Source organism: Triticum dicoccoides, chromosome 2A (assembly GCF_002162155.2).
Source record: "Triticum dicoccoides isolate Atlit2015 ecotype Zavitan chromosome 2A, WEW_v2.0, whole genome shotgun sequence".
In the NCBI taxonomy this organism is placed as follows: domain Eukaryota; kingdom Viridiplantae; phylum Streptophyta; class Magnoliopsida; order Poales; family Poaceae; genus Triticum; species Triticum dicoccoides.
The window spans coordinates 605380763-605404804 of NC_041382.1; the positions used below are offsets into that span (position 1 = coordinate 605380763).

Sequence of the window (24042 nt, forward strand, 5' to 3'; positions counted from 1 at the left end):
GTGACAACATCGGTGCTACGTTTCTTTCGACAAACCCGGTGTTCCATGCACGAACCAAGCACATTGAGATTGACTATCATTTTGTGAGGGAACGTGTTGCACAGAAGCTACTACAGATCAAGTTTATCTCCTCAAAGGATCAACTTGCCGACATCTTCACCAAGCCTCTACCTTCTCCCATGTTGGAGGTCTGTAGGCGCAATCTCAACCTCCTAGATGCATCAGGAGTGAGTTGAGATTGAGGGAGAGTGTTAGACTTTGTAACATAGCCCAACTATGTAATAGGTATCATGTATCATTATAAGTATATGTGATAGGCCATCCCTAGAGGGTTAAGCCAATTCCCACAAATCCTACGTCTAATAGCCGGCCGGCCGGCCAACAGCGTGCCTACGGCCGCGCGCGCGCGCGTAGCCATGGGCGCATGCGCATGCATGCAGTGGCAGCCGCTGTGCGAGCTGAGCGAGGGCACAGTGACGTTCGGCGCGGGCAGGCAGGAGGCAGCCAGCCGGTTCGCGGCGTCGTCGAGCGAGCGTACTGGACGGGACAGACTAGTGCTTGTAGGTAAGGTACAGGCAGGTCGCAGGGTGGGGCGGGGAGATCACATGATAATTCAATGCGAAAAGACGTGATGCTGGCGCTGCGGAATCCGCCGTGTGCTGCGTGCCGCTGGTGGACGTGCGCGTGCCACTGTTCGAGCGTACCCGGACGGATCTCCTCCCTGTGCCCGCGCATACCCGTCGATCTCCCCGACCGTGATGCTGCGCGTGACGACATTTCTTCTTCCCAGCCAGTACGTGTCGGTACGTACCTCTCGGCAGGTGAAAACCACCGCGCTGTTTCTTTTCTTTATTACATTTTCTCAAGAAAAAAAAGAGCTCAACTTGTAGTATATTAATTGTCAATGTCCTTGGAAATTATGTTAAAATTCTTAGGCGTGTCGGAATCTTCTTCCTCCCGCATCCATAAATGGCGTGCCTCGAGCAAAGCTCAATACCGCCTCTAAGTCTCCGCCTGGGTGTTTATACAAGCAGTGTCCGGAAAGTCATCAATGTGTATCGAAAGACATCGACAACCGCAATCAACGTAACAAATCACCATCCCACGGAAGAACACTGGGCATGCAAATTTAGAACCTCTAGGGTATCCTTCGACCCTGCTTTAGTTCAATCAAATGGACTGAAATTTCAAAGGTAATGTGAATTCTAAAATTTTAGTTCATTTGGTTGAGCTAAGGAGACGTCTCGCCGCCCTGGTCAAGACATAAAGACTCCCTAAAAACAGCCTACACCAAAATGCACACACCGCTGTACACCAAATCCGGGCTAGACATTCAGCTCATCGCCATCTGGGACAAAGTCTCTAGGGACCCTCGGATGCCATCAACACATGCAACGTCGCGGTTGGCACCACAGTCCAGAAGCACCATCACAGTTGGCCAAAACCCGCCGCATCAAACTCCCATATGGACATATCCTGTCCATCGCAGTTGGCGATGCCCGGTGGCAAGAAGGTTGGAGAAGCTACGGACAACTAGGTCTTCTAGCGGCGGCAGGCAGGTCTTACCCTCCGACGTCTAATGAAATTGTTGCAACCAAGTTGAGCCCCACGTCGTTTGTTTATTTTTACGGATCTCTCACTCTTCCTTCTTCGTGCTTATTACAGAGAAACACACAACACCAACTTCTAACATTTCTTTTCTTTTTTGGAAAGGACTAAGACCATATATTAAGTATAATATGTATTCAAACACACTCTTACAAAAAGAAAAATATATCCAAATCCTTGAGGGTCCTGAAGTCTTCTTCCTCCTGCATTCGTTGACGGCACGCCATGAGTAAAGCTCATTGTCGCCTTAGGCCACTGTTTCAACCCAGGAGTTTATAGAAACCGCTCAGCCGAAAAGTCATTGATGTAGATCACAAGGAGTCGACGGCCACGATCTACATATCAAATCCCTGCCTTGGAGAAAAAAAACGTCGAAGAGGACCTTCAAATACTCAAAAGACTACGAGTATTGGTCGAATCCAGACAGGTCCACCAGAAGCCAAAACCAATCAAATCCAGGAAGATCCACCCGAGCCACACACCATGCGTTGTGAGCCATGCTCGATGCCACGTTTGGGACTCCGCATCACCACCCCGACGCCACGACCAATACACACAAAGTGTTCGCCCAAATCTGAAAGAATCCAAACAATGTAGACACTGCCTCTCAGATCCAATACCAACATCAGAGAGAGACATCGCATCAGAGGAAGATCAGGAGGAACCATATTCTCCACCGCCATCGCCGTCGTCGAAGCCAAATCCATGGACAAGCAAATACTGTAATTGAAACAAACTAGACTATTGGATGGACGCGGGACAAGATCCCGGGGTTCCTTTCCGTCCCGCTACGCGGAGCGGTCGGTGGAGGCGAGGGAACTCTGATGATGATGGTGTCCGGGTTTCCCTTGATCGTGGCATCTAGGTGAGGCGAAGCGTGTATAAAGATACCATATTCTACCGCGCAATTGACAGAATTTTCTGACCCGTGGATTTTTTTTGCATGTGTTTGAGTAAAAAAGATTCAACAAAAGTAGGTCTGCTACACCCTAAAAAGCATCGATAAGAAAAAAAACGTATGGACAATATTGTTATGTGATTCCTTTAGTGTATTTGAAAAAAACATATAGTGCATACACAGACCCTTCCGAACACACACACACACACACACACACACACACACACACACACACACACACACACACACACATCTGTATGATCACTTGCATGCCCTATCCATATGAACACCTTTGAGATAATGAATCGACAAATCTTGGGATTGATGTAGTCTCTATAGACGCCTCGTAGTTGAGGGGTACGCCATACCGTTGAAGAAATAACATCGAAAGCCTAAAATAAATGCAGAAAAATACAACCATCCAGGTCAAGTCTAGGACTTGAACTATATATAATGGACATGTTCCATCAATAGTAATCTAGTGAAACGGAAGAACCTGTGCACCAAGTTTTTGGGACCGTTGGATACAAATCTGAGGGACACAAGATGGATCGTTGGCATGTTTGTGAACATGCTCATACTTTATGATAATCAACCCACATTCCACAGTTTGCCCTATCCCATAATCAAATCCATGTTTTTATTTCCATCTCCAAACACAACAAGATTCTTATATTTTTGAACCACATGCTCGGATTTGAATCTGGTTTGACCAGCATTTTTGTTTTGACGAGACGTTCGAGACAAGCCCAATATGGGATATGTGTTAAAAAACGTAAAAGCATCGACGAAACATTTACAAAAATTGCAATAGTGCTTCATTAAATTTACTAAGAGATGCCCTTCATATTAAGTTTCATTTTAAAAAACAGACAAAGGATTGCGGAAATAGAAGGACTACTTTGCAAACATGCGAGCAACTCATCTTTTGGCTTGATCCTCTCCCTCAGGTTCACAACCAATGGCTCAACTAGAAGGGGTGCAACCGGTGCATAAATTGGACTGGTGCATGGAATATGTTCGCATATGATCCGTTTAGTGTTTACCGAGCTTTTTGTCCGCATTTTTTAGTCAATCACATGTTTAGTATACATCATTGTTTGATAAACACGCGTCTACTACATCCTTAATTGCATCTTTGAAAAAAAATCACAAAATTTGGAAATAGTTTAGTTTCTACATATTTTTAACTGTTTTCAGTTTTGCTTTGTCAACCGCAGAAACCGCCACTAGAAATCTTGTCGGTCATCACTCGGCATGAACCGTGGGCTATATCATATCAGAAACAATGGAACAATGAGATCCAGTCAATCGCTGGTTGAGCCAACGATGAAAGAGAAGAAGAAATGTGGTTTTCTGCAATTTACTCCGATGCGCAAAGGCAAAGGAAAGCGCGTGCCGTGTAATAAAAACTATAAAAAAAGAATACGAACCGGACGCAGTAAAGAGGTGAAACACGTCTCGATCAGCAGCCGCTGGCGGTCCTCGAAGCGAAGTGGTAAAACTTGTGCTGGGAGAGTGATCTCCCCTCCCGTGGCTGGAACGGCCAACGCCCCACCGGGTCACCATTCATGAACCGGGGAGAGGTTGGCCACTGTCCGGTGAGCGAGCGCCGAGCCGAGCCCTCCTTCTCTACGCAAACACGGCACAGGTGGTCCTGCATACCGGCTGGTTTCCAAGGATAATAAAAACTACCCCTCCCTACGCTCTCACACTGCCTCCCTCCCGGCTACGTCCACCCGGCGCCTCCGCCCGTCTCCTCTGCTCGTGTTTATTTATACACACACGCGCACACCTTTCTCCCTAGCCACCACTACTCACTACTCAGAGGAAGGAAGATCAAACGACGAAGCAAAGCAAAGCAAGCATCGAGCGTCGGCGTCACGGGCATGGGGGAGCAGGGCACCAGCGGCAGCGAGGGCGGCGGCAAGGTGGCGGAGGCGCAGGCGCCGGCCTGCTGCTACTAGCGGCGTCTTCGGGCTCTCTTTGTCTCCCCCGCGCCGCTCTGCCGGCGATCAGGTCATCACCACCGCGCCACATTACTGTAGTGTACTCGTAGGAGTAACTCTTATTTTCAGGTAACAGAACAGTAGCTGCAGTACTAGGTAGCAACAGTATTGATACGCGCGCACGTACCCCCACACACGTACGCGTCTTCCTCATCAGTTCACCGTCCGGTCTGGTCTGGTCGACTGGTCCAGATAGCAGAGCAATTAAACCAGGGGCCAATGCCGCCACGCTGGGAAGAAGAAGAGGAGGAAGAAGAGTCGTCTATGGATGCAAGCCAGCCAATTCAACCGGAATAGTCTCTGCACGCATGTGGGATGCGCCCTCGCGCTGTCGTCGCATGGTGGTACTACGACCACGATGGTCCCGGCAGCCGAACGAACGAACGCCAGCGCGCGCCGGCCGGCCCCGGCGCGCCACTTGTACGGCCCGCGGTGACCGGGCCGGGCCAGCGGCATCGCCTGTACCTGTACGCGTTGAATGCCCGGGTCACAGGGGGCGTGCATGTAGCCGGCGGGCGATTGGGGGGAGATCGCGCGGGGACCGTGGTCACCTCATCGGACGGCCGAGGTCGATCGCGCACATGCGGTGTCGTCCCGCCGGTCCTCGCGTTCGCGCGTACGCTTGCTGGCGTGGCTCGGTACCCCTGCTGGTACAAGAGCACAGCGATCTGGTTAACTCCGCTGTTTGCTGCGCCTGGCTTATGTCAGCACCTAATGCCACCGTGACGTGATTACGTACACGTACCCTAGCCATGCTGTATATACGGCGAACAATGAATGATGGCCGCCGGCTGCATGTATTTCGTGGTTATCCCTGCAGTATCTGTAATTCTGTATGCTTCCCTGACCTGTACGTCTCACTATATTTCATGTTGCTGCTACTAGGCATTGAAGCAAGAGGATTCATATTTGGCCCCGCGATCGCGTTGGCCATCGGGGCCAAATTCATACCGCTGCGCAAACCCGGCAAACTCCCAGGTAATATAATTCCATAGGTGTTGGTATCAAATGATGTGCTGCGAGGAGTACCAATGCATACTGAATCTCTGAGCACATTAACCATGTCGATTTCTGAAAAGTTTCATTCATTCAGAATAGCTTCATCAAATGTTGTTACCATATTAAGGAAACAAACAAATCGTTACTACTAGTAGTTTCCAAAATGTGCTAATTTTGCTATACAAACAATTAATGAAGGTGCGGTGATTTCCGAGAATTATACGCTCGAGTATGGGACGGATTGCTTGGAGATGCATGTTGGAGCCGTCGAGCCCGGCGACCGTGTGGTGGTCGTGGATGATCTGGTTGCAACCGGCGGGACACTTTCTGCAGCCATAAAACTTCTTGGTGAGCCCCTCCCTCTTGTTCTCACTACATGAAATGTGAATAATCCTTTAATACAAGGCTCAATTTGGAGCTTCTGCTACACTAGGACTCTAGCAGTAGTCCAGTAAATAAATCGAAGAGGGATAAGTAAGTCAAAGGATGTGTGATGCTGATATGGAATAATCTCTCATAGCCTTGCCAAAAAAGACACATTGAGTATCATGCAATGTAGCCACTTAAGCATCTCAACAACTTAGTGATAAGTGACAACATGTAGAGTAGAGGACCATCATGTTTTCTTGACAAGAAGCAAAGTTTTCCCGTGAGCGTGACAAATTCCTGTTTGAAAGATAAGCCCTATATATGGGGGGTAGCTACTAGCTAATTGCATAAAGGTGTGGCTTGATGCGACTGGACGCATAATTTCAATCTTTCCATGCTACCAAGAGGAAACTTTGTAGATAAGTATGAAGCGTCCACGCCACAGAGAGACGAGGAGTTCTAATTACATGTCTCGCTCAATCATATGAATATATCATGAGCTAACAACATGAGAATGTCTTTTGACTAATATTTCCATGATTGATGCAATTATTTGCATTCCAGAACGCGCTGCAGCTGACGTTGTTGAGTGTGCATGCCTCATCGGACTCCCTAAGTTTAAGGTACGCAAGGGCTAAGGTGAAACAACCCTATAGCTAAAAAGTTACTACTAGTGAGTGTTGCATTATGTGAATAGGACAGATATAAATGAGAAAACAATGAACAAAATAAGCAACGAACAAAGTTACTACTACAAGTGTTGCATGTTTGGACTACATACGGATGTATATAGACATACGTTAGAGTGTAGATTCACTCATCTTGCTTGGTATGTAGCCCATATTAGAATCTCTAAAAAGACTTGTATTTAGGAACGGAGGGAGTACATTATCTAGAAGAATCCTAATTTGCACACTGCAGGACATCTCTATTTTACTTACATGGACACATCAACTTAGGCTTATAGGTTGAACATACTTGCTGTAAATTGAACATATCAGGGATTGTGAGCAAAAGTGAAAAATTGTGTTTGTAAAATATTCCGCTAGTGGAAACACTACATACCCCCCAACAATGGTAGCTTTTCATATCATCGCATCAAGAATATACACATTATTCAAACTTTTTTAATAAACTGACTACGTAAATATATTGTATAGCTTCATTTTAAATCTAGCAAATGTATTTAATACATGGAAAGCACATATTTCCAAGAGAGGCGTGACCCAGCTGCCTTTTCAAATTTATTAACTTCATATATTCTGCAGGATTTCTACAAGCTCGATGGAAAGCCAGTTTACATACTGGTGGAGTCCAAAAAGTGAAATGATGATGATTGATCAGGCAAGTGTGAAGTGTTCATAGTTTCATGGTTGAAATATCCCCCAGTAGTTTTTGTTAATGTTTTTGAGTGAATTCCAGTTTTTACCCCTAAGTTTAACATCCTTGACGCTAATTGCCCCATTTAAGAGAATTTCATCCATTATACCCCATTTAACAAAAGTGTTGCCACAAATTACCCCATTTAAGTGAATCGGTTCAGCCTGTAGAAAAATCGCCAAGGAAAAAACCGACGATGTGGCACGCCATGTGGACCTGGTAATCGGGGCCCACCAATCAGAACACTCACAAAAATAGAAAAGGGTAATTTGTGGCAACACTTATGTTAAATAGGGTATAATGGATGAAATTCTCTTAAATGGGGTAATTAGCATTAAGAATGTTAAACTTAGGGGTAAAAACTGGAATTCACTCATGTTTTTTCAACATATTATACAACACGGCTAGGTTATCAATTAACTAACTCATGTTCTTGTACAAATACACTATTACAAATTGAGGAGTAAATGATACTATCCAGGGGTGATGCTATCTATCGACACTATCCATTTTGTAAATGTGTAATTTCTTGAGTAACCGTTCTTAAGTAAAGACAGATGACAACCTCACTAGGCATCAATTATAGATAGACGCTTAGTTACTTCGTGTAGAACTTCCGCATTAAGCTATTCTCCACAATCCACATCCGCCTTTTTCTGAAACAGGAGAGCATGTGCCGTTTAGTCTAATAATCCAGAGGTTCTGAGTACTAATTCTGGCCTTTTATCTTCTTCAGAAAAAGGATCACAGCTTCATTCCTTTGCAAGAGCGCATGGTGGATGTGTATTGATAACTCTGCAGTACACTGTCAGGGGCAGCTGCTATTGCTAAGTGTCTTGGTGGAGAGGGTGAGATAGATGAGATGTAGTCTTCCTAGCACTAGTTTTCCAGTAGTGAAGTATTTGATGAGAGCTTGTAGCTATTTCTGTCGGGAATCACCACTGTTAGCTGCAAAGAAAAGAACCATCCTGCTGTTCAGGTTCTTTTTATGAGAATTTTTTGTGTATCTCCGCATTAGTTTATCCCATTGTCTCTAATTTTTTTTGAACATTATTGTCTCTAAAATTATATCGCCCTAAGATTGCAGCTCTAGTTGCAACTATCTAGCGCTTCAAACAAGGGAAAAAATTTCTAAAAAAAAGTTACATAGGTAGTTTCTGAACTTAAGCTATGAAAAAAGAACAGCCCGGTTCAGGAGGTTTGATCAGTTCTTTTGAGCAAAATCTTGCCAGATGCCGATCTTGGCACACCTGCGGTGCGCGGGAGCTGCTGCTGGGACGCCGATCTCAAAATGCCGGAGCCGGAAGGAGTCGTGAACTGCTGCTGCGATGCCGACCTCGGCATGTGGCCGGAGCAGAGCAGCGGGGAGCTCGCCGTGTGGGGGTCGCCGAACTGCTGGCACGAGACCGACCTGGGCATACCGCTGGCGCGGTGGAGGCGGCACCGGAAGGAGCCAGGATGGTCGGTGGGCGAGCAGATGCACTGCCCCTTCGCCTTCGCTGGCACCTTCGCCGCCGTGGCGGCGATCTTGGAAGCCATCTTCAGAGCTCCGGGACTCTTGGGTTCGGGCCGAACTTGAAAGTCGATTTTGTCGGGTGTTGTTGATCCGGCGCGTTTGTTTTTGTTGCGATTCCCACAGGGAGATTATAACGGAATTGCAGGGTGGATTTCGTGTCAGAGTTCAGGTTCGTTACGATTCCATCAGGAACCGTGTCAGATGGGTTGCAAACCGAAACAAACTGACGGAAAAGTAGGACGTAAACTGAATGGAGAAACTTAACTTGTGATAGTTACAGTACATGACAGGCAACTTACAAACCATCGATCTGACCATCTAATCTGTTGTACAACACGCTCGAACTCACCAATAATCAAAGAGAAGAACAAGAAGTCGCGGGCGCGGTCGATCGATCGGTCGGCGGATTCAGACTTCAGAGCATTGGCAGCATCATCTGGAGCAGGGGAGCCGGCCGGGAGCGGCGGTGGCGCGCCTTGAACTTCCTGATGGCCGCCGTGAGCACCCTCCTCCACCCCTCCTGAACAACCCAAGCCAACAGAAACCTCGTAACCCAAGGCCGATTCGGGGAGCTAGCTTAAGCTTGGAGGGGTTCATGTGCAGGGAACTACCTTGGTGGGGGCAGGCGACGGCAGCGGCGGCGATAAGTCCAGCTTCGCCCTGCCGGTGTCGTGGAGGTCGAGGAAAGAGCCGTCCCGCCGCAGCCGCCGGCGCCGCCACCTCGACCTGCTGCCGCCTCCGACGGCAGCGTCCTTGAGCCTGCTCCCGGCCCGCGCCCGGCGCTTCAGCTTGGCGATGAGGAAGTCTCTGGAGCCGGAGGCCGGCGACTCGCTGGGGATCTTGTTGACCGGGGACCAGATGCCGCTCTGGCAGTAGTCGAAGTCGTAGGCGGAGGAGTCGGGGAACTTGCCGAGGAGGCCCCGCGACATGGACTGCTCCAGGTACTCCACCGTCACCACGCGCTCCACCACCAGCACCGCGGCGCCCGGGTTGCCGTTGTCGCCGCCGGCGTCTGTCTCTGCTGCGCTGTTCATCTTGGCTTAAGGCTGGACAAGTGCTTGGAATTGAGAGGGAGCAGAGGGAATGGAGAGCGTGGTGATCGGAGGAAGGGAGGGAAAGGGGTGGGAAATGGAGCAGATCGGTGGAAGTAACCGTTGCGGTGTCTAGGCGGGCACTCGACCGTTGGGATCTCGAGGGTTCGTGGCACTGATGAGTGGGGTCTCGAACTGCGTGCACCAAAGCTGATGTGTACGCCAAAGCTTGTCATTTGTTTTTCTTTTGCGACAAAGTGTTTTTTAAGAGAGATTTTAAAATGTTAATTAATTAAAATGTCAATGAATTAAAATGTTATTACGATCATTCATTATAAAATTGACCACATAGGGCGGAGCATCATTAACAAGAATACTATCCCATCTACTCCCTCCGGTCCTTTTTAGTTCGCATATAAGATTTGACTGAAGTCAAGCCTCGTAAAGTTTGACCAACTTTATAGAAAAAAATACCAACATTCACAATCTGAAATCAATATCAATAGATGTGTCATGACTTAAAGTTTCATATTGTATAACTTTAACATGGCAGATGTTGATATCTTTTTACATAAATATGGTCAAACTTTATGAAGTTTGACTTCAGAGAATTCTAATATGCAGAGTAAAAAGGACCGGAGAAAGTATTATTGAAGCTAAACTTCGCAATCGTATGGGCCACAACATTAGCATATTTAAAACTGTTTATAAGCTTTGATAAACTCCTCGATTCCTTTTTCAAATCGGCCAGTGAGGACCTGTCAGCTATTTCATTTGCAAGGGACGCGACCACAAAAGTATAGTCACTTTTTAAAATTATAGGATTGTGAAAAGTGATATCTATATATAGACTAGCAAGACATGCTCGGAGTTCCGCCTCCTCCACGCTTTTACAAAGCCCAGGACCTTCCCCGAAGAGTCACTGGCCACCATGCCCACACTTGCAGCGCTAATGCTCTCCACAAAGCTTGCATCAACATTGATCTTAATATAATCAGAAGGAGGGAATTGCTATAATACCTGAGTTTCCAAAGGATTAGGACCAAGTTTTAATCCAGACAACGAACCTTTACCTTTATTTTTCGAGTCCACCTCTGGACAGGAGTGAATTTGCGACAAATGACGACCAATAACTCTCCACAAAATTAGCAGAGGCCGAGACAAGTTCCTTCACCGTACCAAATATGAAGTCATTTCTCAAATGTCTGGCTCTCAGAAAATGAATATAATTTGGTCAAGCAGAGTAACACTCAATTGGTCCAAAAGAATAAGAAACCAATCAGACCCCGAATGCTTGAAAACCTCATCCCCAGGTAGATCTCATATGTCCCTAATGGCCATACGCAACGCATATGCCTTAGGGCACCTGACTAGTGCATGAAACGTACTTTCATCTTCCACTCCACAAATAAAGCATGTACTGAGAGTGCTTGGTGGTGCAAGACTCTGTTTACCTGGACAGCCAAACTATTCGTAGCGACACGCCACACAAAAATCCGGATTCCAAATAATATCCCAAACCTTCGTCTTCCCCAACATAGTGCCATTATATTGCCCTTCGTCTTCTTTACGTTCCTTTAGATTAAGCACAAGCATATATGCGATTTTAACCGAGCATAAATCATTCTTCTCAAAGTGCCAAGCTATAAAATCACCTTCTCCTGATCACTGAAGACGTAAACTTAATATCTCCCCTGCATCATGTGGATAAAATAAGTGCCTAACCAAACTCTCATGCCATCTCCTCGGTTCCCTCAAAATCAAGTGAGACACCCATCTGATGATGGTCCTGTTATTGTTTGCAGTAACTTTAAGGCCAGTGATTCTTGGTAGCCAATTATCTCTTCAAATATTAATATTAGACCCCATTACATACTCTCCAAATAACACCAGATTTCAGTAGGTCCAAACCATGCAGAATACCTTGCCAAGGGAGCGAAGCCGATTGTGGGAAAACATGTCCAAACCATGCAGAATACCTTGTCAAGGGAGCGAAGCCGATTGTGGAAAACCAGTGTCAAGGATATGCCCCTGGGGATAATATTTCGCCTTCATCATCTTTGCGCATAAGGACTCAGGGTTAACCACCAATCTCCAAGCCTGCTTAGTGAGAAGAGCTTGGTTAAATCATCTGAGATCGCGGAAACCCATACCTCCCTCACCTTTAGGCCTAGTCAATTTGTCCCAAGCCAACTGGTGGGTTTTCCTCCTATCATCCTCGTCACCCCACCAAAAATTCCTTATAATCTGGGATAGCTCCTTGCAAAGCGATGTCGGGAACTTGAAGATACCCATGGCATAAATTAGAAGAGTTTGAAGAACTTATTTGATCAAAGTTTCCTTTGCCCCACTAGAGACATATTCTTAAATCCAATATGATGAAATTTTGAGAGCTTTTTCTTTAGTAGATTGAAATTTACCCGTCTCATTCTACCTATAGACACTGAAAGCCCAATAAATTTATCCTCAAAACCTTCAGCAGTAATATTCAAGATTACCATGGTAGACACTTGATTTTCCATGCTACACTTCTTCCCGAACATAATATAGCATTTATCTGTACTCAATAATTGCCCAGTCCCCTTCTTGAAAGTTGAAAGAATATTTCTAATCATCAACGCTTGATCAATGGACCCCTTGAAAACATAAGGAAATCATCGGCAAATAAAAGATGAGATATACCCAGAGCATGCCTATTCACCTTGAAATCTTGGAGAGCTCCTCTAGCACATGTATCCCGAAGCAACAAAGAAAGAGCCTCCACCACCAGCAAGAATAGGTACAAACATAAAGGGGAGAACGACTCTAAAAGTTGACCATTAAAGCGCACAGAAACTTTGACAGATGTGACACATGCCATAATCCATTTTATCCAAACTATATCAAAGCCCAAAGCACCCATCATTCTTTTCAGAAAGTGACAATCCACCTGGTCATACGCTTTGGCTAAATCCAATTTATAAGCACAAATTTTCCCGGACTGTCCTTAAGCATGCTAAAAAAATGCATACATTCAAGGGCTATAGGAGCATAACTGTATCATTTACCCCATCCGGCATTATACCCATGATGAAAAACTGTTTAACTGCACGAATAATATCCTCTTTGAGCAGTCACCAATTCCGCTGAAAAAAAATCTTGTAGGAAAACCATCAGGACCTGGAGCTTTAAGGGGGCCAAAAAATTCTTGCTACAAAAAGACGAGGCGTTGGAGCTTGTTGTCGGTGAAGAGGGCGTTGATCTTGGTCCACACGACACAAGCGTCATCATCCTCGGAGACGACCGTGTGGAAGATGTCTGCCGAGACGGTGAGGTAGAACCAGCGGATGAGGGTGGCCTCAATAGCAGACTACTCCGGGTCGCCTGCCATGAAGGCACTGCCGACGGAGCCGTCGATGTGCTCGAGGAGGTAGTACTCTCGCGGAAGACAAGGTTGAAGTAGGTCTTCCACGCGTAGTACGAAGAGTTGGATTGATCCAGTTTGATGGGGACGCGGGTGGGGATGTCGAGGTTGTGGACGTCGGCGGCGGAGGGCTCAGGTCCGACGAAGGGACTGGAGTTACCGAAGAAGGTGGAGTGGGGGGAGTCCATGGTGCGGTGGCACGGGTAGGGTTTGGTGTAGCGGCGGCTCGGGTTAGGGTTTGTGGGAGCGGCAGCTAGTGTTGGTGGTGGCGGCTACAGAAGAGGGGTGGGAGGCAGCGGCGGCAAGAGAGAGGTGCGGCAGCTGCGGAAGAATAGGAGGACAGCGGCGGCGGCGGCTGTAGGGGTGGCGGCGGCAGGGAAAGGCGGAAGCGAGGAAAGGAATCGGCGTGCTAAACTGATACCACCTTAATTGAAAAGAAAGGATTGCATGCATCAATAATTCATTAATCGTGTGCATGATGTACATATATAGGTATAGGATGGACCGGCTTCTACTTATGTCCCAATATATACAAATATGCAAAAGGAAGAGAAAACATACAATGATATAAATATAAGACCCTAGTCTTATACATGTACAATAGACAACGTAGGAACATGTGAACTCTAAATTTTTGCGTTTACCACGCGGAGGATGGAATATGTCAACAGTCTGAGGGATACTTTTGCCTTTCAACAAAACAAAGATGACCAACTATAACAACATCTATGAAAATTTCGGAATCTCCCATGTAATTTTTATTATATTTAAGGTGTTTTGTATTTGTGATGAACTTTGATAATAGATTGGAATCATTTTCGCAAACAAAAAAAACCCTATGAAAATCTAGTACTCCCTAATTTGAACTAAAAAGATGACACTTATTTTCGATCCGAGAGAGTAGTACTATGTTTCTTGGCCTGTTATTTCAGATCAGCATGGACGTTCACCAACATTTCTTGGACAATAAATCCTATAAGTACGGACTGTTTGCAACCGGTCTCCATGATTTCCCCTCCTGTTTAGTAACTGAGGGAACCTCTGCTCAAAAACATAACTTGAGTTGAGAGGAAACAATTATTCTACCACGAGAAGTCACACAGTTACAGTAAAGATGGTATTATAGATGCATGATCACCATTACATTACTAATCGTGAGTGGCTATACCACCTTACAAGCAATCTGTGTGTGGAACGTAGACTACCAACTATACCCAAGAAGGCTGTCGAGGTCTTGCGTTTCTTGATCCACCATGGCAGCGCCGGCGTCCAGACGCGCGAGCACGTGCTCGTCGGCGAGCAGCTCCGGGGTGAAGAGCTTCTTCCAGCCGGTGCACCATGCGACGGCCTCCCCGTACGACGGCTTCGCGGATTGCAGCCAGTGGCGCAGCGCGCTCTCCCATTTGTCGAAGAACTCCGTTTCTTCCAAGATCGATAGCACGTCTTCGGCGTGCAGGAGCGGCGCCCACAGCATCGCCATGTGCAACGAGCTGTCCGTCTGCTTTGGGGGCGTCATCCTCAGCTCCCGCATCAGCCGTGTCAGCTCAGGCAGGACGTGGCGCCTGGCGAAGAGTTCCCAGTGCGCCGGGTCGAAGTAGTCTTTCCACGGCCGGACGATGTCGTGGCCGGCGCTGCTGATCTTGCTCTCCACGACGTCGTAGAGGCTCTCCGGCAGGTGGCCGATCAGAGGGATCCAGGGGCGTAGCCAATCGTCGCACTCCGGGTCCCACGACGGGCGCCACTGTTGCGCTTCCACGGCGAGCCTCGGCGAGAGAACCTTGTCGACGATGTAGCGCACGGTGGATGGGGGCAACGCGGCCTTCCACGCCCCTAGCGCGCGCTTCCCCTGGAGCACCTCCCCGGACTTGACGATGGCCGCCAGCGCGTCCGCCGTCTCCACGCTGCTGTCCCCATGAAGCTTCATCTCACGCAGCAGCGTCAGAGTCTTCTCGTGGCACTCTCGTTCCAGCCGCAGGGCTCCTACGACAGCCTCCCACTCACGGCACTCGTCTAAGTCGTCTTCCACCGGCGACAGCGGCGGCGCAACCTGCAGGCCGTTGTCGTAAGGCTTGTCGCGGTGGCCGATGCCGGCCCTGCGACGACGACGCACGGCGGGTTGTATTGGGACGATGATGCCTTGGCCTTGTGCGCCAAGTCCGGAGCCGTCCTTGTAGTTCCATAGCCGCATCATCTTGGCCACCGCCGCATTGGTGCACTTGTAGCTGCCCGCGGAGTCGTCGTCGTCGTCCTTGTCGAGCAGCGCCCCGTTGAAGCTGGGTTGCAGTAGCGCCATGGTTGCCATGCGACGAGAGCAAACACCGTCGCTAGCTACTGGGACTCGATTCGCCGGCGTGCTGTTCGCTCGATCGGCTGAGGCCTGTGAGAGTTGCGTACATATGGTATACGTACGCCTGATTATATTAGGGGCCGCTAATTCGATTCCGTCCTGGAGACGAGCCTTTGAGTTTGAGGCCAGCGCGAGACGCTAATTTTCCAATTTTAATTCGATTCCGTCCTGAAGACGAGCCTTTGAGTTTGAGCACGTTTCCCTTTCTAACTCTCCCATAAGTTGCCGATAAAAACTTCTGCAGTTTTGCTAAAACACATCTGTGCCTAAAGTATTGCACATTTAAGTCATATGTCATTGGTCCTACATTAAGATTCGTGTTAATATTTTCTTTCTTTTTCTTTTTTTATGCTTGATTCACCCACTTAGATGTGCAATAACTAGAGCACATTTAGATGTGCCCTAGACACACCCAAACTTCCGACCTCTGCTTGCCACTACTCGTGGTCGATCCAGAGACACGGATGCGCGACATGTCGACAACCGCCGGCAGCACATAGTCGTCGCCATCGCCGCCGTGGTCCAACCTGCCCGACGACCTCCTCGGCATGGTCCGCCAAAGGCTTGCCTCCCTGCGCGATCGCGTGCGCGTCGCCGCCGTTTGCAAGGGATGGCGCGCCGCCGCATCGCGTTGGCGGCCGCCGGCCAGCCCGCAGCTGCTCGTGTATCCGCTGCGTGGACGATTCGTCGGGAACAAGCTCCTGTGCGGCCCCGACGACTGCTTTGTCGTCCGCGTCCCAGACAAGATGGAAAACAAGCGGTTCGTCGGCTCGCACGACGGTGGTTGGGTCGCTGCGGTCGACGAGCGCTCCCTCGTGATCGTCAACTTCTTCTCTGGTGCCAGTGTGGAGCTCGCTCCGGTGTGCTCGTGCAATCTACTCAACGTCAGGCCAACCAGCCTGCGGAAAATCATCTTCTCCGAAGCCCCCACCTCCAGCAGCTGCATCCTCGCCGCCATCAATTACCCGGGCTCCGACGTCTTGCTATGCAAAAAAGTCTCGTCCTATTACCGAAAAAGGCTTTCGCCCCGCTTTATAAATAAAGCAAACCGCCAAGAGCACACAAACATAGACTAGTTCAGCGCGTGCACACACACCCAAGTCACATAACGAGGAGTACAAAGGTTTTGCTGAGGGCACAGCTCAACAAGCCCAGAAAAAACAACAAACAATAAAAGGACGCGGCCAAGGCACGACGTCTAATCCGGCTCCGGGGGTGACGGAGGGGGCGGCGGCGATAGACGGACGACCATCGAGCGGAGGTCGGCGATGAAAGCGGTGATGGCGTCGCGGTCCTGAGGGCGGCTAAGCGGCCGCCATAGCTGCAAGTAATCAGACAGTTTGAAGAGAGCGTCAGTAGCCCGTCGAAGAGGAATACGCTGGATCACAAGCTTATTGCGAATCGTCCAAAGGGTCCACGCAAGAACCCCAATCTCGAGCCACCTAATGTGGCGAGAAGGGGAAGGGGAGTTTTGGAGTTCGGCAAAGAGGTCGGGGAAGTTGGTGTGGCACCAATCGCCTCCCACAGTTTCCCTAAAGCAGCTCCACAAGAATTGAGCTGAGACACAGGAGAAGAAGATGTGATTCGAGTCTTCGGGGGTACCGCACAGGGGGCAAAGGCCGGACCCAGGGCCATTGCGTTTGCGGACCTCCACCCCAGACGACATCCTACCGCGAATCCATTGCCACATAAAGATCCGAATTTTCAGTGGCAAGCGGATGGACCAGACCGCCGTAAGGGGGGAGGGACGGAGAAGGGGGCAATGGCCGGGTAGAGGGACTTGGTGGAGAATTGGCCCGAAGGCTCAAGACGCCACCGAACCTCGTCTGGGCCCGCATCCAACTCCGGTTCGTGGAGGGCGATGCAGTCGAGCAGCTCCAGCCACGCGGCGGCTTCCGAAGGCCCAAATGGTCTCCGGAAGGCGAGGTGCCCTAAGTCAATAAGGGCCCTCTCAACGGAGATTAGGGGGACGACAGCAATGGAGAAGAGGTCGGGGAAACGGGCCGCAAAGGGGGAGTCTCCCGCCCACCGGTCGAACCAGAACAACGTCGCTGTACCCGATCCAACCGAGATGGAGGTGCCAATGCAAAGGACGGGAAGCAGCTGGACAACCGATTGCCAAAACTGGGATCCGCCGGATCTCTGACAGAAGGCGAGGGGCTGTCCGCGCATGTACTTGTTTCGGATAATGTCAAGTCAGAGACCACCGTGGCCCTGCGAAATGTGCCAGAGCCAGCGGGTGAGGAGGGAGATGTTCATGCGTTTAGAGCACATGATACCAAGGCCTCCCTGTTCACGGGGCTTGCAGATGTCAGGCTAGCTAACCATGTGGTATTTCTGCTTATTGTTGTCACCCACCCAATAGAAGCGAGATTGGATTTTGGCGATCTCATGGTGAAGGGTCTCATGGAGGCTATAGAAGCTCATAAGAAACAGGAGGAGGCTAGTGAGGGAGGAGTTAATGAGGATCGTCCGAGCTGCCTTTGACAGCCACCGGCCCTGCCACGGCTCCATGCGCGTTTGAAGCTTGGCCACTGTGGGGCGCAAGTCCGTGACAGTGAGCCGAGAGTCACTGATGGGGGTTCCCAAGTAGGTTGTGGGAAAGGAGCTGACGCGGCAATTGAGGCGGTTGGCGATGTCCAAGGCGACAGCCGGAGAGTAGCCCATAACCATCACATCACTCTTATCAAAGTTGATCTTGAGGCCAGACATTTGTTGGAAGCAGAGAAGAAGGAACTTGAGGTTAGCGATGTCCGTGTCCGAGCCCTCGACCATGCTGATGGTGTCGTCGGCGTACTGGAGCATGGAGATCCCGGAGCCGCCCGCTAGATGAGGGGTAATCCCACGAATGTGGCCAGCGGCTTTGGCCTTATCGAGGATGGCGGCAAGTGCGTCCACCACCATGTTGAACAGAAACGGAGAGAAAGGATCGCCTTGTCTAACCCCACAAAGGGTGGGGAAGTAAGGCCCAACCTCTCCATTGATGTTCACGGCAGTGCGACCGCAGGATGCCATCTGCATCATCCGGGTGACCCAACGATCATCAAAGCTCTTCCGGAGCAAAACTTCCCGAAGGAAGGGCCAACTAACAGTGTCGTAGGCCTTATGAAAATCAATTTTCAGGAAAACCGCCTTAAGGTGTTTCGACCGAACCTCATGAATAACTTCAAGGAGAACTAAAACCCCATCCAAGATATACCGCCCTTTCATGAAGGCGGACTGGTTGGGGAGGGTAATGAGGTCCGCGAGCAGGGTCACCCTATTAGCGTACCCTTTAGCCAGAATCCTATTATGTGTGGCAAATCTTCCTAGGCCCCAACTCTTCTAAATTTACATGTGTTGCTAGATACTGTCAATAGCATTTGACTATTTACAAAAGAAATGTCCATATTACAATCCTAAACTTGACACTCGGTTTAAGATTCATACATCAACTTTAAAACCAGTCGTCTCACACCCCGAACTAACCATCCGGTCCATGAATCAACCCCCACCTAGTTTTGACTCATCAAAGCGGTTTTGACTTGAGCACCGCCACATCATATTTTGACCCTTCCCTACATGTGGGACTCACCCAGAAAAAAGAAACCATCTATGGCGAGGATGGAGTGCCTCACCATGACCCCTGTACATGGGGTTCCAAGAGAGCATATCATTGATAGATCTGCTAGGGCACATGGATGCGCGAGTCTGCGAAATGTGCATGCGAGGCCGACAACCAACCATCGATGCCTCAAGGAGACCTTCGCGCAGTGCAATCGACCAATGAGACGAAGGATTCACTAGTGGTTGCTCAAGTAACAACCAAACGTGGTCGTGGTGTCTAAGAATACACATTAATCCCAACAGAGGAAAGCCTAGAACAAAGAATTGATTGGGGGTTCCTCTTCCTTATGCTGTTGGGAAGCAGGATCGAACAAGGGCGATGCCTTGGGTGGGAAGGAGCCAATATTCTACAAGTAGGTCGTCGTGTGTTGGTCTGTACAACACGCTAGTTTGCTCGCGCCATTCCAGGGTCTTAATTGTTACAGATATATTTGGCATTTAGAGATTGGAGCAGATTAGATAACAATTATTGCCATCTTATCTCTAGAAGGCGATCCATTTACCTAGGCTCATCACATACAATGACTATATGACTATTAGAGATAAGATGGAAACAATTTATATCTAATCCAGTGCCATTAAAAAAAGGTTCCCTTGAAAAAGAAAGGAAAAGTGAACCAAATCCGGCCTAAGGAAAAACCAAATCGAAAAAAGAAGAGAAAAAAAGCTTGAAAGCTAGCTTCCAAAAACCAGCGCTCTAACTCCCGCGTATACCTTTTTAATGGGGCGGCCATGCAGTATTGAAGGATGAGGGGGGTTCCCCCCGCTTGCACCAATGCCTGTAACTGACGCAACGGGCGCCTTATAGGATATGCCTGTCGATCCATTTGTTGGGGGGAGAGGGGGGCGCTCACCCCCCACCCCCCCACACTGGCTCCGCCCTGTGTCCACACTTCCAGGTCTTTTGGCTCTATTGATCAGCGAGGTAAAAAAACTCACTCCATCCCATAATATACGACATATTTGTACTTATATTGTGGGACAGAAGGAGTACAACCTTATTGGATTATTCTGTCTCACACCACGTACTTAGAGCCAAACTTTGTTTTGCCAGCTCATCGCGCTCACCACGACAACGGTGTGGATGTTCTCGTCAGCCACATCGGTCTTCATCAATTGTAGTATTCTCAGGAAGATGACGACGGAATCACGGAGGCAATTCCAGCGGCAGTCCACCTATACAGTTTCATCCTACAACGTTTCCTAGGCCAAGTGTTGTTCCTGTTATTCAAGGACAAAGTGTATGCACGATGTATTGATCGTGTGCAATATGCATGTATATATGATGTACAAGGTGGGACTCAACCTCAATCTAGACAAGGAAACATGAGGTGGGCTTGGCGTACAAGGAAACAATCTAAACATGTAATATCACGTACTCAACACCCCCCCTCGCGTGCACAGTCGAAGCCTCGCCAGCGACACAAAGACTGGACCAAAACTCCTCGAAGGTGGAAGTTGGCAGTCCCTTAGTCATCACATCGGCAAACTGCTGTGCTGTCGGAACATGAAGAACTCGGATGCGTCCAAGGGCAACCTGTTCATGCACAAAGTGAGTATCAAGCTCGATGTGCTTCGTCCAACGACGATGAACGGGGTTAGCGGAGAGGTAAAGGGTGGATACATTGTCGCAATATACCATGGTAGCCAGAGAGACATCATGATGTAGCTCCTGAAGAAGTTGCCATAGCCATGAACACTCTGTAATGGCGTTGGCCAAAACTCTGTACTCCGCCTCTTCGCTGGAGTGCGATACTGTAGGTTGTCGCTTGGACGACCATGAGATTAGGGAAGGACCAAGATGGACACAATAGCCGGAAGTAGAATGCCGAGTGTCAAGGCAACCAGCCCAATCAACATAGAAGTAGGCCACCATTTCGGTAGATGAGGATGCCGTCAACGTGAGTCCGAGAGCCATAGTGCCACAAATGTACCGGATAATCTAATGGTCTGGAAGTGCACATGCCTATGTGGAAATTTCATGATAAGTAAGGTTTGTCGATCCCACAAGGAGCGAATAGGATGGCACCACAATCCCCATAGTTGTGCTGTCACTAACACTACCGCGCTCACACCCAAACTGGAGTTTGGAAATAGTTCATTTAAGTAAGTTTCAAGGGAATGGTAAAAAACAAGAATTAAACTAAGTACTAGAGAGAACGAAAAATAAATACTAAACTAACTAGAAGAAATAATCTAAGAGAAGTATGTGATGTTTTAGATCAGATTGCTGTCATCTAGGTACAACCTCGTTCGGTACGAGCGCGGAATAGAGTTTGGGTTTTATGACTATGCCACGTTGTGACTAAGTCAGTACATGCATTATATGATACGGTGGTCTACTTCTATTGGGCGGCCCCTCACATAACATTATCTCCCAAGACGAGCTATATTGAGATAACTCATTCATCCTGCTTCGTGTCCCATACCTAAGGTGGCTAGCACAAAGATATTAAGGTCCTTGTGGTTTGAGGATTGGACGAAGGCATTAGGTTCTATGGACAACTGTGCTCCTAGAATAATCGTGTTTCCCCCTCAACATATCTGCACGTGTCACATCATAGGTCAACTAGTTTGCACAACCATCTATATACTTCATGTGTGGCCTAGGGAGTTGGATGTGTCCAACTACACCAATGGATAGGACATCTCCATCACTAAATTACCGAAGGTAAATATGCAACACGAAGCAACACACATAATTAGACAACACATATCAAATAGACACTTATTAATCGACCGACCCATAGCCAACAATTACTCAAATAACATCACATATAGAGGGGTTCAAGAGTTATTACAACCCATCACGGAGACTGTGATGGAGGAGGAAGAAGGGGTGATGATGGTGATGATGGCGGCAACGCCGTATGATGGTTGCGCGGCGGCGGCGGCCCATGGCCGCGCCCCATGGTGCGGCTCCCTTCCGGTCTCCTTTTAAGGTTGCAACAATGGTGTTCTTGAGGTGGATGGTGGCTGGACTTGGAGATGAGGATGATGAATGATGAATGATGAAGCTTGATGGCGGCGATTAGGGTTGGAGGTGTTTGTATAAGAGCTCTCCTATAGCCTCCTCCATTGATGTAGCATCTTCCCTTTAATCCAAGGGCTCTAGGTGAGCCCAATTCTCTCCCAAATCATCCCTTGAAGGCCAAGGAAGTCGTGGGAACAAACATGGACGAAATCCATGAAGAATCCCGCCATGAGAGGCAACTTTCGATGCTGTGTGGAGTCCAAATGGGCTCTCAAACAAACACGTGCAATCGCATGGAACGCCATCTTTTCTCCTCATTTCTTCGGCAACCTCCCTTCAGTAAAACGGTCGCCACTTCTTCATACGAACTCAGAATTTGACGTTCTTGAGCTCGCTGGATTCGTATGAACGAAGCTGACCCATTTCTGGTTTTAGATCTTGATTGGGGGCACTTTGGAAAAATGACCTTTTCCACCTTTGAAATGGTTAAGTCTGGGTCCTGAATGTCCATCGTTTGAACTCCTTTCATTGCGCTAAGTACTTGGGAAGTCTGCATCACCTACAAGACACACACAGACAAAGAAAACTAATAAAAACCAACTAGGAATAAAGATTATGCAATGCTCGTGGTGAAAAGGTCAAAAACTAGAAATCATGCATATGGACATATAATTGGCTAAATGGAACATGACTTGATATACAGAGATAATGTGCAACAAATGAGCTCTAAAGATGTGTCAAATATGGAGGCATCAGAATCTGCTTCACCAGGTTCCAGTGAGTGTCACGAGGAGAGTGCATATGAAGACACACCTGCTGGACAGCACACTACAAGTCTGGCCTGGTGAGCGTCAAGTACTGAAGTGCACCGACAATGGAGCGGTAGAAGGGAACATTCGATGCTGGTAACCCATCATGAGCAGAAAGCTTGGCCTTCTTATCAACATGCGTAGAGACGTGCTTGCAATTAAGCATGCCAGTACGCTCGAGCAACTCGTGGGTGTACTTCGGTTGATTTAGAAAGAACCCATTAGCGCGACAAACCATCTCAATCCCGAGGAAGCTTGTGCTGTGGACTGCTATGTAACACCCTCGATGCGACTATATCTCCCACGTGTCGAGGCACGACTTAGACGCTTAATCGCATTGAAGGCATATGTCGCAAGTTAGGCAATCTTCACAAACATCCCATGTAATCTAATTAATAAAAGGGGAGATAACATAGTTGGCTTACACTCGCCACGTCAATCAAGTACATAAATAACATTACATCACCCAAACACTCATGGCCCGACTACGGCGCCAAAATAAAAGATAACCCAACATGCGACACGGTCCCGATCACCCCCAACAGGGCACCACTACTGATCATCAGGAAAGGAAACATAGTAACGTTGAGAGTCCTCGTCGAACTCCCACTTGAGCTCGAGCGCGTCACCTGGAGCAGAATCATCAGGCCCTGCATCTGGAGCAATAGTAATCTGTGAGCCACAGGGACTCAGCAATCTCGCACCCTCGCGATCAAGACTATTTAAGCTTAATAGGTAGGGTAAGGTAAAAATATGTGGAGCTGCAGCAAGCGACTAGCATATATGGTGGCTAACTTATTCGCAAAAGAGCGCGAGAAGAGGAGGCAAAGCGCGAGCGAGAAACTAGAGGACAACCTGCGCAAACATTACTCCAACACCGTGTCCACTTCCCGAACTCCGCTGAGAAGAGGCCATCATGGTAACTCACACGGTTGATTCATTTTAATTAAGTTAAAGTTCAAGTTATCTACAACCGGACATTAACAAATTCCCATCTGCCCATAACCGCGGGCATGGCTTTCGAAAGTACAAATCCCTGCAGGGGAGTCCCAACTTAGCCCATGACAAGCTCTCACGGTCAACGAAGGAATAG

The 24042-nt window shown here is 48.3% G+C and overlaps 3 protein-coding genes across 3 annotated transcripts; 1 reads left to right on the forward strand and 2 right to left on the reverse strand.

Moving 5' to 3' along the window:
* Positions 1 to 416: 416 nt before the first annotated feature.
* Positions 417 to 8269, forward strand: LOC119357992 (adenine phosphoribosyltransferase 5-like). Its single transcript, XM_037624734.1, has 7 exons — positions 417 to 569; positions 4474 to 4525; positions 5401 to 5493; positions 5713 to 5862; positions 6448 to 6506; positions 7152 to 7227; positions 8000 to 8269. Exons 1-6 carry the CDS (start codon positions 417 to 419, stop codon positions 7206 to 7208), a joined length of 564 nt encoding a protein of 187 aa, XP_037480631.1. The 3' UTR covers positions 7209 to 7227; positions 8000 to 8269.
* A 734-nt stretch (positions 8270 to 9003) lies between these two features.
* Positions 9004 to 9918, reverse strand: LOC119355656. Its single transcript, XM_037622501.1, has 2 exons — positions 9391 to 9918; positions 9004 to 9299 (listed from the first exon to the last, which is right to left on the reverse strand). The coding sequence occupies exons 1-2, from the start codon at positions 9811 to 9813 to the stop codon at positions 9195 to 9197; spliced, it is 528 nt and encodes a 175-aa protein (XP_037478398.1). The 5' UTR covers positions 9814 to 9918; the 3' UTR covers positions 9004 to 9194.
* A 4496-nt stretch (positions 9919 to 14414) lies between these two features.
* LOC119355655 (septin and tuftelin-interacting protein 1 homolog 1-like) lies at positions 14415 to 15506 on the reverse strand. Its single transcript, XM_037622500.1, has one exon. The coding sequence runs from the start codon at positions 15504 to 15506 to the stop codon at positions 14415 to 14417; it is 1092 nt and encodes a 363-aa protein (XP_037478397.1).
* Positions 15507 to 24042: the final 8536 nt, after the last annotated feature.

What these genes read in the sequence shown, in the direction of transcription:
- LOC119357992 (XM_037624734.1), top strand. Translation starts at nt 417, where the DNA reads ATGGGCGCATGCGCATGCATGCAGTGGCAGCCGCTGTGCGAGCTGAGC. An exon ending in GACTAGTGCTTGTAGGTAAG is followed by an intron (nt 570 to 4,473) that starts GTACAGGCAGGT and finishes TGCTGCTACTAG; the next exon opens with CGGCGTCTTCGGGCTCTCTT. An exon ending in CAAACCCGGCAAACTCCCAG is followed by an intron (nt 5,494 to 5,712) that starts GTAATATAATTC and finishes CAATTAATGAAG; the next exon opens with GTGCGGTGATTTCCGAGAAT.
- LOC119355656 (XM_037622501.1), bottom strand. Translation starts at nt 9,813, where the DNA reads ATGAACAGCGCAGCAGAGACAGACGCCGGCGGCGACAACGGCAACCCG. An exon ending in CGTCGCCTGCCCCCACCAAG is followed by an intron (nt 9,300 to 9,390) that starts GTAGTTCCCTGC and finishes TGGGTTGTTCAG; the next exon opens with GAGGGGTGGAGGAGGGTGCT.
- LOC119355655 (XM_037622500.1), bottom strand. Translation starts at nt 15,506, where the DNA reads ATGGCGCTACTGCAACCCAGCTTCAACGGGGCGCTGCTCGACAAGGAC.